We start from the raw sequence: 15889 nt of genomic DNA, 5'->3' as shown, positions 1-15889 counted from the left end.
TTGTAATGAGAAATACTTGTTGGGAAAGTAAAACTATTGCTCAGAAATAAAATTACAGCTTCTCAGAGAAAAAAAATTACAAACTTAGGTGGAAAGTGAAAACTTCTTGATTATCATTATAATGGACATTTTGTACTTAAAGCATACCTCGGTTTATTCTTTCTCTAGTTGAGCCAGTCTTTGTACTTTTGGGGGCTTCAGTCCTATGCATGTTACAGTCGTAGGTTTTTTGGCCAACTATGATACATACAGTAACTAGTGGGGATAGGGTGGCCGTGCTACACGGGCATGTTTTGTCTTCTTTTCGGCGAATCTGACCGAAATGCCGTTGACATGCCGATTTATACGGTTGAAGCCACTGCTTTACAAACCTGATAGTGCAGCGTCCTCGGATCACCGCTTCAACCATTCAAAAATCGTCTCATTTTTAGCCTTGGTGCATAAGCTCTTTTATAAACAAAACTTAGTTGCCACGGAGCCGCCAGCGAAAACAACAATTTCATATCGTGTGCAACTTCAGTTCGGCTTTGGCAAATTATATAATTGAGCTTAAAAACTATCCAAAAGGTGAGCCGAGTTTCAAAGCTAAGTTTATAGTATTCTTTCTAAGTTTTGACTTTTTACGCTGTCGATTTGACTCACGGCGAAAAACATTGTAAAAGTTATCGGCATTTCATGGTTTCGTTGAGGTGTCCGCTGACTAGTAAAATACTGTATCGTGCCCTAAAAAACGTGTTTCCGCGGTGTCATCGAGTAGCGGCATTTATCATATTCGTTGGTCCAAAGCCGCCTCCCGGTTAGCTCAATTGGTTAGAGCGCCGGATTGTGTTGTGCGGGAGGTCGAGGGTTCGAGCCCCGGCCGGACCAATACTCATGGTCTTAAAATAAGTGAGGAGAATTTGCTACCTTCCTATAATCAAGAAATGGATAGATATTCTAGTCTTCTCGGATAAGGACGAATAAACCGTAGGCCCCGTCTCCTGCAGGGTTAGGGGTAGGAGACGTTAATTTCCCACGCACGAGAATACTGTGTTGTGGATGTACTCCCTTGGGGTGGGATGGGTGGGAATTGGCCCTGAAAAGCCCCCATGGGGCCCCCCAGTTGAAGACCAAGTGGACGTGCGATCCTACGCTGTACGCACTGAAGATGGAAGAGTTTTTCGGAGAAACCGAAGACATCTAAAGGAGTATGATCCACCTCCAGCCCTGTACACTCCGGAAATGGAGGTCGGACCTTCAAAGATCACGGCTACATCAACGCCTCCAGCAAAAGGAGCGGCAAAGGACTCTGAGAAGCCACCCATACAACCACCCCAACCACTCAGCAGATCCCTCGATTCCACCTTCGAGTCCCACGGTACCAACACTAGCAGCTGTGGAAGACCTACCTGCAGGAGTAGCCGCAGCAACTAGGAGCAGACGTCAGATTAGTTTATCTGCTCATTTCAAGGATTTTGAGATGACCTAGCTTTATTAAGAGACATTGAACTTTGCGTTATGTTTTATGGCAATTCTGGAACTTTGAACCTTGCCCATTTCGTTGAAATTTATTGGGCTCATAGTTTGCTGATGCCTCGTTGTGTTTATTACTTTGAAGGATATTCTCAAGACCATTACTCGTATCTTTGTTGTAGTAGAATTTTTTTTATTTTTATTAATTTTTTGGTTTAAAAAAGAAGGTTGTAACGTCACGTGATAGTTGTTGTCCAATAGAATACCAGGTAGGACATGTGCTTGGGATCTTGTCAGGCTGTAGAGCTTGAACCGACTCATGGATTAAAAGTATCGTTTACTATAAGATCCGTTTGTTGCTGTACAAAGTCACAAATTTACACGTCTCAGAAAAAAAGACAGAAAACTGAAGGAATTTGTTTATGAGCGTATTCGTCCAAACATACCAAAGCTCTTGGCTACGTCGTTATGTGAAGGTTAGAAGAGTTACAAGGAATGTTTGTAAGCTTAGTACGAAGAGGGTAAGATTAAATAAAGTCCTGTGAGAGTATATCAAAGGATAAGGATAATTAAGTTGAAGTATAGAGCAAGTCGGTAGTTATCAATGTTTTCTTGTAATAGACCCATGTGTCTTTATAAGAGTCAGACACACGTATCAAACTATTGTAAACTTCAACTGAGTTCAGATATAGAGAAAAACCCTGGTCCTACTCCAATTTACATTGACCCTAGCAAAGCAATAACGGCACTATACAGCCAAGCTAATGAGTTGGTATTTGGACAAAATTCAGGACTACAATGTGTTGCAATGAGTTTATGCTCTTTGATTTACAACAAGGAATCAATTTTGCTAATGATCTCGTGTGGTTACCTTTGCGGCTTATTTCAATAAAAAACGTGCCTTAAGCACGTTAAAGAACTGTTTTACCCTGATTGGGAATACAGCGACCCATACCAGGACTACAAACATACGTAACAAGCGACTTCAAAATCTAAAAGCACGTGGGAATAACTCACGTGATATTACGTAACGAAACAACCGGAAATGAAAATAACGAAACGGAATTAAAATGGTAGCCATACGTGTCAACAATGAATATTGGAAATCAGTTGTATTCAAGTTTGTCTCAGTTAACTAGACAATCATTTTAATACAGACAGAATTACCCACACTTTAAAATGTGTTCGAGACTGACTATGAACTTCAATACAGTGAAAGCTACACTGGTACTATTCATCAAGAAGCTACAATAGAAGAATATCAGTACTGCACCTCCTTAGATAGAGCCTTTCAATCATTTATATCTGAAAATTTCATCAATTTTGTCTTGACAATAGGATGTACTGCAGTTTCTATCTATTGTAAAGGTAATGTGAGCTTAAAAATATTTGATTTTCATGCAAGGGTTATTTATAGTAGAAGCCATCCTCAAGGAACATGAGTGCTGCTTGTAGTATCATCACTGAATAGCTTAGTACATTTTTTTCAGAGTATACATAACAATGATATATTTGAGTTGAAAGGGGTTAAAATTAATAAAGTTCAAAATAGCACTCTTTTTCAGAGTCATGCCCGTGAAACCAGGAAGTTTAATGTGAGTTGTGTTGTGGCTGTCTATTCACTCTGCTAAGCCGTAATAAAATCATGTAGTTATTGGAATTCAAACACCTTATCTGATGTTATTCAGTATGGCAAAAGACTATATGGAAATTCATCTTTAAACAAGTATTAACCATCAGATGATTTGCCAAAAACTGTTTGAATAATGTTTGAAGAACTGAAGTAAGTTTAGATCCTAAAAGTGATTACAGTGAAGGAATATTGTCTGATTCAGTTCACAGCAATTCAATTCTTGAAAATCTTGTAAGAAATAATAGTGAATGCAGAGGGTTTTTGACATGGTTTTCAGTTTTTCGGATGACATGTATTTTTAAACCCACAAAAAGGTCAGAGTATGTGTATTCCCTCTTGGTATTTAATGAAAGTCATATGCCTCTTATTGAATATACTAAAACTGTACATAGCACTGCTTCTCTTGTTGTGGCCATCAGCAATATTCAATATTCAGAGATTTTTCTATTAAAAACAATGTGAACTATTGAACAGTAATGTTGCTTCAATCTGCTGATTTCTGACAACTTCCCTTGGGTAAATATTTGGCAACAAACTATGACTCTGTACCAATAATAGATAAAAAAAACTCCCTTCTCCTTGCAATTGAAGGCAAATATTATTACCTACTCGGGGTTTGTAAAAGCCTTGAAAGTACATGAATTTCAGGACTAGGGCTTGATTTTTGTAATGCTTTTTCTCTAGCAATTTTTAACTTGAAAATTACAGTACTTTCATGGAAAACATTTCGAAATACATTTGATAATAAATATTAGAAGAATAAAACTACGACGTTTCGAAGGCATCTTGACTCCATTATCAAGTAGGGGTGTTAGTTGTAGTTTCGAGATTAAATACAAACAAAGGTGATAGAGTACATTAGAATAATAAGTGTTTCGTTGTCATTGGTGTTTGACGTGTCAGTGCGTGCGGTATATGTTTGAATAAATACTTTTGCACGTATTGAGTCCGACTGCGTGTTTAACTTCGGCCGTTCACGAATAAATAGCATTTCCAGAACAAGACAGTCCAGTTTTCCTCGGCATTTCTTAGAACGGAAAACATTTCGGCTAAGTCAGTGAACGCTACACCATGGTAGTCCTATGACGAAATTGTTCCTCAACAAATTGCAAATCGTCAACTCTATGGCGTTTAAATTGCCCTTCCTGAAAGGGAGTGTAATTCAGACGGATCTATGAATTGTTATGGTTTATCATTATTCGCATGGAAGCAGTTGCAAGACAAAGAAGAGGCCATCGGTCGAGGATCCTTTGGTTTGGACTTGAGGCGAGAAACAATTCTGAGAAGGCCGTAATCAAGAAGCTATTATATTAGGTGAGGACGAGAAGGAAAAGCGTCTTTTTCTCAAAGAAGCAAAAATACTCTGTGATGTATGCAAATTTAGACACGAGATCAGTCACAAACCTCTAGTTCTTTGTCGTTCTTTAGTCCTCGATCGGCCCATTCAGCGCTTCACAAGCGGAATACTCGGCCCATACTTCTTCGACTCAGAATAACCGTGCCACCGCAACAGTTAAGCTCCAAAAAACTTTAAATCAACTCCACAATAGGACGAGAAAATGAAAGGCAAAGTAAAGCAAAGCAAAGCTTAGAATTTCGTGACTGACTGCGAAAACTAAAAAAAAAGAAAACCACATGACCAAAGAAAACAATGAAATACATTAAAATAATTACCATTGGCGGGAAAAGACACGACATACCTGACGCGGGGATTTTGTCTTCAGCAGTGGCAAAGTGTTCTTCCAAACCTCTTGTGAGCACGGATTGCGTAAGTATTTTCTCATTACTCGTTTATATTTTGACTGTGCTAAGTACCTGCCGGGAGGGAACGCCAGTCTTTTTATTTTTTTGGTTTGGTTCACCCATCTGGTCCTTGGCCTTTTCGGTGGGTCCGAACTTGGTTGGAACCCATCCAGATTTTCAGCTTTGCTGAACTTGGTGGGTTTTCTGCCTTTCTAGGCAGAGTTCTTGAGTTCTTTTTTCGTTCTTTCTTTCCCTTTTTTCCTTTTCTCTCTTCTTCATTTTATTTTCCCAACAGCGATGGTTTTAGTTTGTACAAGAACATGTGTTGTTCATGCTACGGCGGCAGTTACGTTCCTCTCTAGACCGGATGTTTTAAAGTTGCTTGAAAAAGTTGTTGATTTCCAAAATTGTCCGCAGTTCAGTTTGTTCCGAGAGGCCTTATTCGCCTTACATTTAAGGATCCTGATGATAAGGCGAGTCTGGTCGAGCGAGGTATTATTAATATCAATAGTGAGGATTGTAGTGTTACGAACTCTGATCGTCCTCACACTCTTGTGTACATACATCACTACCCTGCCGAAGGGGATGACGAAATCTTGTGTGATGACTTTAAACATTTTGGGAAAATCGTATCTCTTAAACGTCAGACGTTCATGGCGAGACCAGATCTCCTCGCCGGCTCGCGTATTCTCACGATGTCGCTGGAGAAACCCATACCGGCAGAAGTTACCATCGATGGATACCCCGTTCGTATCTGGTATCGCGGAATAAAACCCTTCTGCCAAATTTGTAAAACCATGGGTCATAAAGCCGCTGATTGTCCATACAATGGGAAATGCATGAGATGTGGGGTAGCTGGTCATTGGGCTCGTAACTGCCCTTCTCGCCGTACTGATAATGTCTGGGACTCTACGCTCTAAGGAGCTAGCGTTGTTCCCCCGGCTGCTGATTTCCCGCCCATTTCTTCTGGAGATGCGGCCAATCCTATTCCATCCAATGCTGTTCAAAGCGATCTCGTTGTTGATCTATCTTCTAGTGAAATGGTCATCTCCGTTTCTGGCGAAGCCAGTTGTAATAATGAAACCAATAGTTTAATTAAGGAACCTAAAGAATCTGAGGCCTCAGAAGTTAATTGTATTTCTAATAATAGTACCTCTGGTCAAAGCACCAGTCAAGTTAATAATAGTAAGTCTGGTCAAAGTACCACACCAATAGTCAATGAAAGTAGTAAGTCTAGTCAAAGCACCAGACCAATAGTTAATAGTAGTAAGTCTGGTCAAAATACCAGTCAAATAGATAATAGTAGTAAGTCTGGTCAAAGTACCAGCCAAATAGTTAATAGTAGTAAATCTGGTCAAAGCACCAACCAAGTAGTTAATAGTAGTAGTAATTATGGTCAAAGTACCACTAAAGTAGTTAATGTCAGTAATATTTCTGTTGTTGTTGACATCGAAGAAGATAATACTGAATTTTCTTCTCAGGACTCTACCCCTGTCCAGGGCTCTGAGTCCCCTGATATCTCTGAATTCTCCTCTCCTCTCACGCGGAGTGTGTCCTCTGACGGTTTTGAAATTGTCACCAGGAAACGCCCTAAAAAGCGTGTCATGGTTCCATCCCAAGCTCAATTATACAGCGCGGTCTCCAAGCCGACTAAGGCTGTTCCCAATCTTCCCAATAGGAAGGGGAAGCCCCAGCCCCAGCCCTGGCTTTCATGAGGGTCATCCATTTTTTCCTCATGACCTTGTCTGTACTTACTTTAAATGCTAACGGTATCAGAGACCGGTCCAAGCGAGATGGTCTCGTGCAGTGGTTGCGGAACTTACCTGTGAGTGTAGACCTGATCTGCCTCCAGGAAACGCATTGTACGTCCGCCAATGAATGTCGTTCTTGGTTTCTTTCCTCTGGTTTTAATTCTGTACTATCTCCAGGTTCTACTCATTCTTGTGGGTGTGTGATTCTTTACAGCCCCACGTTGTCTTTATCCAACTCTTGGTCTAATTCTGACGGCCGTTTTCTTCAATGTGAGTTCTCATTTCGTAACCAATCTTTCCGTGTCTGTCGTTTGTATGCTCCGAATCGCAACCCTGCACGAGACCATTTACTTGACGGGATCCACCCTAAAGTGGACCCCTACATTCCTACGCTATTGTGTGGTGACTTTAACACCGTCTTTGACCGTAGCCTGGACAGGCGTGGCTCGACCCCCTCCGATTCGACGCGGGAAAGTACTACATCACTCCGCGGCCTCTTTGACGCATGTTGCGTTCTTGATATCTTCCGGTATCTACACCCCACATCTCCCGGTTTTACTTGGACTAAGTGGAGTGGCGCTCTTGCGTCCCGGATTGACCTAGTCGGTGTTCCTTTCCTTTGGATAACATCAGTAAATTCATGCTCTGTTGTTCCGTGCCCTTTCTCAGACTACTGTGGTGTTCTCACCTCAGTGTCTGTCCCAGATACTGTTCCACCAGGCCCTGGGCTTTGGAAACTGAACACAGCCATCCTCAATGGAAGCGAATATGTCCAACTGGTGACCGACTTCTGGCTCACTTGGCAAGGTTCAAAAACTGTATTCACTTCTCTCAGAAAATGGTGGGAGGACGGCAAAAATCGCCTCAAAGGTCTGACAATTAACTATTGTAAGTCAAGGTCTTCCACGAAAAAGCGTAACAGAGACGCTCTCGTCAATCTCATCGCCCACCTGAAAGCAAAAGTGGATGCTGGTTCTGTCTCATGCGTCACACCCTACCGTTCAGCTCTCTCCACCCTTGCAGCCCTCGATGGCGAAGCTTCCCGTGGTGCCTAGGTAAGGTCTCGGATTAGATGGGTTGAGGAAGGTGAAACCTCATCGTCATACTTCTTTCGCTTAGAGACAAAACGCTCAGTAGATCGTTGGATACCCGCCCTGCGGGGCAGCGGAGGTTCTATCGTCTCGTCCCCGGAAGACTTATGCCTTAGGTTAAACTCCTTCTATTCTGATCTTTTCTCCGCCTCTCCCACCGATCCTCATGCCCAGTCCTCTCTCCCGTCTAATCTCTCGTCCTCACTCCCACCTGATCAGGCCAAGACATGCGAAGGCCTTCTAACCATGGAAGAGTGTCTCGCTGCAGTCAAAGGCATGGCAAAGAACAAGGCCCCTGGCCTGGACGGTTTCCCGGCTGAGTTCTATCTCAGGTTCTGGAGTGTTCTCGGCCAAGACCTTGTTACTGTCCTAAATCATTGTTTCCTCTCCGGGTCCCTCGCTCTCTCGCAACGTCGTGGCATTATCACCTTTTCATTGAAGAAGGGAGACGGCCTTGATCCCTGAAACTGGCGCCCAATCACCCTGTTAAACGTGGACTACAAGATTGCATCCCGAGCTATCGCTGGCCGACTCTTGAAAGTGATCCACCTTATAGTCAACAAAGACCAAACCTGTGGCGTACCTGGCAGATACATCGGGGAAAATGTCTCCTTAATTCGTGACGTGGTTCACTATACTACGTCCACGGGTTTCCCTGCGGCGGTCTTGTCACTCGATCAGGAAAAGGCCTTTGACAGGGTAGATTGGGATTTATGTAGGCTACTCTCTCTGCCATGGGCCTTGGCCCCTCATTCATCGCGTGGGTGTCTCTTCTATCATCGTGTACAGAGTTCTGTAAACGTCAATGGGTATCTCTCTCCGTTTTTCTATCTGTCGCGGGGTGTCCGATAGGGCTGCCCCCTGTCCCCCCTCCTCTATGTTCTTGCATCTAAAGTCCTAGCTGCCAGTATTCGCGCTAATCCGCGAATCTCTGGCCTGTCCATCCCTGTTTTTCCACCATTATCTCCGATATCTCAATATGCGGATGACACGTCACTCATCTTGACGTCGGATGACTCTATAAAAGCCTGCTTTGAGGTTTAGACTCTTTTTGAAGTTGCTTCTGGTACTAAACTGAACCAAGCGAAGTCCAAGGGCCTCTGGTTGGGTCAGTGGGTTGGCCGGACTGACCCCCCAGTCGACCTGGACTGGTCGCCAACAAAGCTAAAGATCTTGGGAGTTTTTGTTGGTCCCGGGAATTTAGAGGAGGAAAACTGGCGCCCTCGCATAGAGGCTGTTGACCATGTTCTCAAATCCTGGCGTAGTCGTTCCCTATCCTTCCGCGGCAAGGCCTTGCCCTCGCTCGGGTGTGGTACGTGGCATCACTCGTTCACATGCCTCCCTGGGTGCGGAAGGAACTTTGTCGTCTTGTATTCTCCTTCTTCTGGTCTGGTAAAGGGGAACTCGTTGCCCGCACTGCCGTGACCCAGTCCCCCCTATTCGGTGGCTTTTCTGTTGTGGATGTTTCATTTAAAGTATGGGCTCTGCTCGGCCAGTGGGTGAGAAGGTTTATGTCCTCCCCATCTGACTGGTGCACCCTGTTGTTTTTCTACTGTCATTTTCATTTTGGTGTCACTCCCCTCGTTGTTTTTTCCCGCCCCTTCTCCTTTGATGCCCGTGTCTTACCGCCCTTTTACCAGTCCCTTATCCTTGCTTGGCGCGGCCTCAGTGGCTCTTTCTCCACGTGCCAAAACCGCCTCATCTTTGGTCTTCTTGTCCACTTGTCTGCACTCCTGCCTCTGATATGTCCACAAAGTCCTGCTATTCTTATCTCCTATCTGAGAACATGGTTCAACCACATTGTATAGAGAAATTCAACCTTGTTTATCCATCTCTGGATTGGCCTGCCACGTGGCGCTCTCTGTCAGTATTCGATCTCGACCGTCCTGTGATAGACCTCAACTGGAAGATATCGCATGGCGTCCTTTATACCGCCCAACGTCTTGCCTCTTTTGGATTGTCAGTTCCCCTCCCCTGCTTTTGTGGTGCCCTAGTGGAAACACTGGAACACCTTTTTTTCTACTGTCCCCTTGCCCAAAGTATACTCTCCTGGCTCCAGTCCCTTATGTTCTGTTTTTCTTCCATGTGCCCAGTGTTACTCCTCCGTCACTTTCTCTTTGGCCTCAACTCTGACGAGCTGATCGCCACCCCCCGTATCTTTGTGTACCTTCTCAATCTGTCCAAATTCTGTATCTGGCAATCCCGGAACGACTTCTGCTTTCGAAACACCCGTCCTGGCGCTGTGGCGGTCATGGCTAACGTTCTGTCTCACCTCAAACATCACCTTCCCATCTTGTTCAAGAGGTGCAAGTCTGACAGACGTCGTCGCCTTTTTCACCGACAGTGGGGCGCCCGTGGAACCATAGCTTCTGTTGTAAACGGCTCTCTGGTTTTTTCCATCTAATGGTTTACCCCTCTCCCCGCTACTTGAGCGTGTGTGTCTAGCTTGAGCGAGTGTGTCTGAGTCACTTGTGCTGGGTCTCCTTTACTGGTGTACTGCACAGTGGCTCCTTCGTGTTCTCCGTTTCCGTCTCGTAACCCCTTGTCTGCGGTCTTCTTTATTGGTGCACTGTACGGGGGCTCTGGTATCCGTTGTGTGTCCCTCGTGCTGGGTCTCCTTAGTTGGTGTGCTGCGCAGGGACCTTGTCTTGTAACCCATGTCAGTGTGCTTTTAACGTGTGTGTGTGTACGAGGTGGGGTTCGATTCCCCAACGAATTTGGTGTCTGGTGACCCTCAGTTTGTGGTGGATCCAGCTCGTAGGCCCTGCACCCCCGCCTCGAGTTGGATCAGACGTGTGGTCGGCAGGCATTGCACCACCCTCACGGGAGCCTGGCCGTCCGCCTCAAACATAAAAAAACTCCATGGAATTTAAAGCGAACATATTGTTAAGTTTAAAGCTGTGTGCATGGAACCGAGTGCAATGATGCTTGAATATTTGTTTTTCGACCTCGCTCCCTTCGGCGGCTCAGAAATTGTTAGCAATCTGGACCGACTTTTACATTATATTCACATTAATGAGGCAATCGACCGATTTCCGCTTCGAGAAAAGATCGCCCTCGAAACGGCGACAGGATCTATTCTCACCGTGCAAATTAGACGAATTAGTGAAATAGCCTCTTTTTTGTACAGAAAGTTTATTTCTTCCGCTGATATGTAAGCCGTAAATTTCATAGTAGATTGGTGGTGTTTTGGACACCTGGTCGCGAAGAAACTCTTCAAATTCTTCTTGACAGCTTCCTTCTGTTAACTTTCTTTTGTCTTCTCACGCCATGAGAAATTTCCACGCGCATGACCCCATGCAAACCTCTCTTGCTCCCACGCTAGTCTAAGTTTGGTCACGAGCGTTATCGTAGTGGGAATGAATAAGCCAAGCGCTTGACTGTCTTTGTACAAAATTTGTGCAACATGCCCTGTCATCCGTTCCGTGTTTTACGATTTGGGGTCATTTACCGCCGTTCCGGGTTTTAGGATTTGGGGTCATTTTCCGTCATCCCGCCATTCCGCCTTTCCACCGTTCCTGGTTTTAGGGTCACCCGTAAGTATGGTCTTGAGTAATTTTTTTCTGGTGATCGTATCACGAGTTAGTGCTTCTCACACAAATCAACAGGCCCAGACCCGGCTTGTGTTATAACTGCAGCTTTTGCAAGAGCTTTTATGCTCTTCAAAGACAACATTTAACCGATTGAATCTTCGGTACGGGTTGTACTACACTTAAAAGAGTCATTGCACTCTCGCAAGCCAACAACTATCGTTTTGATCTATCGGTGCGGGTTGCACCACTGAGTGTCTGAAAGTGTTTGAAAGTGTCTGAAGCCTCCTGAAAGTGCCATAAATCAACAAAAAAATAAGTTGTGTTGTAGTTGCATTCTCCTTGCACTGTTGAGAATTCATGGAGGCATATTTCAGAACGACAAAAGTAAGTATGGGAATCACGATTGAACAATACCGGTCAAGGATTCGCTCTCATGACAATTTCGTGAAAACGAAGGATAACTTATCACATTTTAAGGATCATTTTGGATTTTGATGGTTATGATGTTCTATTTAAATGTATTTTACTTGCCAGTATTGAAACAAGTAGTTTGACAACACAAAATGTGGAATGATGTGATGTTTTGGTTTTCACAAATGATTTTCTACAAAGCCTGTACTAATTCCACTGATTATAGGAGCCTGGCGGTTTAATGTTACAACTGAAATGTGATTGGTATTATGTTTTCCAAGTAATGCTCAGAATTATTCTGACCTTAACATTTTATGACTTCCTGTAAGCTCGGCAGTCTTCTAAATTCTCTTCATAATGGTTCAGATGAGCATTGATATTTAACCTTGGTAGCAATGCATGTGTATTAGGCCTTTATTTGGCTCTTTTTTCGGTTACTTGTTTGGTTTTGGTTAATTCATCACAATACTGATATGCATGAAAAACTGCACTCTTGATTGGCTTAAAACAGCTAGGTGCCTTTTTTATGTACATCAAGGCAAAAGTAATTACTCAAGTACAAATGCAAACTACTGGTACGCTCAGCAACAATAAATCACACTAGAAACCAATTAGATTTACAGTAAGTAGGTTGTGCTAATTGATACACATACCAGACCAAAATAAACAAAAGCTTGGATATTTTTATGTATGTCAGGATAAACACTAATAAAATTACATTCCTGAGTAAGATTTCAGCTGAAGGACAAATTTTGATAGCATGTCAAGTTGAACATTTACATGATGATGTCAAGTTCACCTATTCGTTTCATCTCTATGGTGGCCGGGAACTGCCAACAAAAATTCTTATATTTTTGTGTAATAAATGTTAGTTTCACTAATAAATAAATCAAAACTGATGTAAAACACGAAGTAAAATGAAATGAAATTTAAAAGTAAAATGACATGAATTTTAAAAGTACACTTAAACTAAAACTAAAACCACTTTAGTTTTAAGTTAAAGTAAAATGGAAATACAGTTGAAATTGAAATATAAAATCAATTTTCAATCAAATTCAAAGTGCAAGTGAAAGTGAATTAAGTATGAAATGTAGGTAATTACTGAAATGAAATATGTTTTTAAAGAATTTACCAGAATTTACCAGAATTTACATTCACTTTCAATCGCAAAGTGAAATCAATTTTCGCATGGCCGAGTGCTGCCACTACCAGCGTACCTTGCGGTACTCCCAGCCCTGAGTTTTGCACGTGGTTCCAAGATGGCGGAGAGGAGGAAATTTGAAGCGAAGCAGAGAGCAAAGAGTAGGGGCAAATATATAGTTGTAGAGGAGAATAAAGTCGCGGAGGAGATCGTGGTGCAACGCATGAGTGCGGATGTAAGTGAGAAACAACAAAAATACTCTCGCATTGGAGCTCAGGTGTACGTTGCTTTTGAGCAGGAAGAGCTTTCTATTCATAACATCAAGGACGCCTGTCAAAAGTATTTCGGGCCCCAAATTGAGAAAGATCTTGTTTGCGATGTGTTAGCGGGAGAACGCGGCGGACCATCCTGCAATAAGATGGCTCAAATTCCGAACAAAAAAGTGTTTTACGTCCGGTTTGTTAAACCAGAAGGGGAACTTGAGGAAGAAGAGAATCGCAGCCGTGAGGTAAGCGTTTAATGACAAGTGAATGTTAAACTCAAGTGTTGCACTGTATATATATCTTATTAACCAAGCGCGAGGGCCGTACTGGGAGAAAGTCGGCCCGAGTTCTTGACAGTACGGACCGAGCACAGCAAGGTCCGTACAAACAAGAACGAGGGCTGATATTCTTTCAGTACGGTCCCGAGCAAGCTTGGTTAATAAGAGATTTATTATACGACTGAAGTTCAAAAGGACACAAGTGCGGTATCATTCAGGACCATTTGGGACAGTGCCCGGTCCAATACTGAGAGAATATTGACCGGCAATAGAGCATTTTGATTGGTTGATTTTAGTAGTTGGCCCTCTGACTGCCCGAGTCGTGTAATAACAGTAGGTTATTCACTTCTGGCCGGCCCAATCGATGAAAATCGATCATCGGAAGGCAATTGATATAATCAATATAATCAATAATCAGTCCATTGCGTTTTTCGCTGAACTTAAAATGAAATGAGAAATCAATGAAATCGATAAAATTGATGGAAATCGATACTTACAATTTTCTTGATGATCAATTTTCATCAATTTCTGATATCAATCGATTAATTATTATGAATTATATTAACTGATATTTGTTATCTCGTTTATTGGTTTCATCGATTGGGCATGCCATGTGATACATATATCTTATTAGACGTTTTCTTGTGAAGTATCGCTGAGTATTTTTACGAGTTGTGCCGTATTTTGACGAGCCCGTAGGGCGAGTCAAAATACAAATAACGAGTAAAAATACTCAGCAATACTACGCAACAAAACGTCTAATACGTTATTTATTATCCAACACGCCAAACTGTCATTTCAGTGCGGGCGAATTTCGCGGCTGATTTACGGGGAGTGCGTGACAGAAGTATGCGAAGCGGAACGGAATTGGCGCGTTGTCGTGTTGCTGTTTCTATTTTCTTCAATAAAGAAATTTCCAGGTCGTCTAGCTGTTTTTCTTCGTTCGATTCATGTAATAAACTTGGATTTATATTTGCCAGCCATTCTGACTCTTCGTTGTCGGAAAAATGATTCAAATTGTCCGCCATTTTTTTTTCTTAACTACAATTCAATTCTCCGCTTGCGTGATGCGAGAAAACCTGTTTAACCGGTACTCTAGAGTACAAATACCGCGTGATATTTGTACTCGTCTATGGCGTTATTTGCACTCTACGAAGTGTAGTTGGATAATAAATATATCTTATTAGAGGTTTGTTGTGTAGTATCGCTGAGTATTTTTACGAGTTGTGCCGTATTTTGACGAGCCCGTAGGGCGAGTCAAAATACAAATAACGAGTAAAAATACTCAGCGATACTACACAACAAAACGTCTAATAAGTTATTTATTATCCAACACGCCTAACTGTTCAGTGCGGGCGAATTTCGCGGATATTTATTTATGGGGAATGCGTGACAGAAGTATGCGAAGCGGAACGGAATTGGCGCGTTGTTGTGTCGCTGTTTCTATTTTCTTTATTAAGTGAAGAAATTTTCTGGTCGTCAAACTGTTTCTCTTCGTTCGATTCATCTAATGAACTTAGATCTATATTTGCCAGCCATTCTGACTCTTCGTCGTCGGAAATATGATTCAAATTGTCCGCCATTTTTTTATTTTTTTTCGTAACTACAATCCAATTCTTTGCTTGCGCGATGCGAGAAAACCTGTTTAACCGGTACTCTACAATAGACGAGTACAAATACCGCGTGATATTTGTACTCGTCTATGGCGTTATTTGTATTCGTCTAGGTGTAGTTGGATAATAATACATGATATTCTTTTGCTGCGCACTTGGAAATGCAGCCTGCCTCGGTTAAAGCGTCCATCGCTACGAAAAAGAAATACTCAAATTGAAGCGTACCTTTTCCCAAGGTATACGAGTAAACTCATAATTCTGACTCCATTTTTCCATACAAACTCTTAAAATCTGCTTCGACTAGGTGTTACAATACTTTTGTCGTGGGAACAACCTTGTGAAGATTCGCAACTGCGTAGTTCCATGTGCATTCTGCAGAAGTTTGCTCAATTAAATCGCTCGTAAACGGTCGAATATGTTGGCCCACAAATTTTCCTCGAGCGGGGAAACTCTTCGTATTTTCACAGAGCTCAAACGCTAAATACGCCATTTTTAAATACCCAATTTTAGGACGGAAGAACACGAAAGATACAAGTGCCAGTAACTGCCCAATTTGCCACCATTTTCCTTGTTTTGACGTCTCCTTTGGCTTTCTGGGATAGAAAGGTACCAGGCGTTTAAAGAAAATAGAAAGTTACGTGTTTACTTCACTTCTACCGCCGCCACATTAAATTGTCTGTAATACGATATACCGCTGACATTTCGTAACGGGCTCGAAATGTCCCCGATTTCTGATGATGCGAGAAAAGTGACTGACTGACTGACTTTTCATTGAGTCAAGACTGTTAGTCAAGGGGCCAGTATGTAGGATAACACGGTGCTGACTTGACAGAGCTTAGGAGTCTCTCACAGACGCTAAAGCCAAAGAACTTTGCAGCTACAATGCAAAAAATAAGCAATCTCACAGTATTTGCTTTGACTTCCATTTTTGACTTCCCTGTTCGAGCGAAGATATTCCGTCGGTGTTTGATTCAATCGGT

The 15889-nt window shown here is 42.6% G+C and overlaps 1 protein-coding gene and 1 pseudogene across 2 annotated transcripts in view; one reads left to right on the top strand and one right to left on the bottom strand.

The window, feature by feature from the left end:
- Positions 1-4678, bottom strand: part of LOC111323546 (uncharacterized) — a 33918-nt gene extending 29240 nt beyond the window's left edge. For both annotated transcript variants that reach the window (XM_088740694.1, XM_088740696.1), the window contains exon 1: positions 4490-4678. In XM_088740694.1, the coding sequence (XP_088596820.1) occupies positions 4490-4529 (40 nt within the window). In that variant the 5' untranslated portion in view covers positions 4530-4678. The remainder of the gene's footprint in view (positions 1-4489) is intronic.
- Positions 4679-9004: 4326 nt separating this feature from the next.
- LOC111340066 (uncharacterized) lies at positions 9005-10074 on the top strand (annotated as a pseudogene).
- Positions 10075-15889: the final 5815 nt, after the last annotated feature.

The sequence above is a fragment of the Stylophora pistillata genome, chromosome 12 (assembly GCF_964205215.1).
Source record: "Stylophora pistillata chromosome 12, jaStyPist1.2, whole genome shotgun sequence".
NCBI lineage: Eukaryota > Metazoa > Cnidaria > Anthozoa > Scleractinia > Pocilloporidae > Stylophora > Stylophora pistillata.
This window is presented reverse-complemented; position numbering and strand designations above follow the sequence as displayed.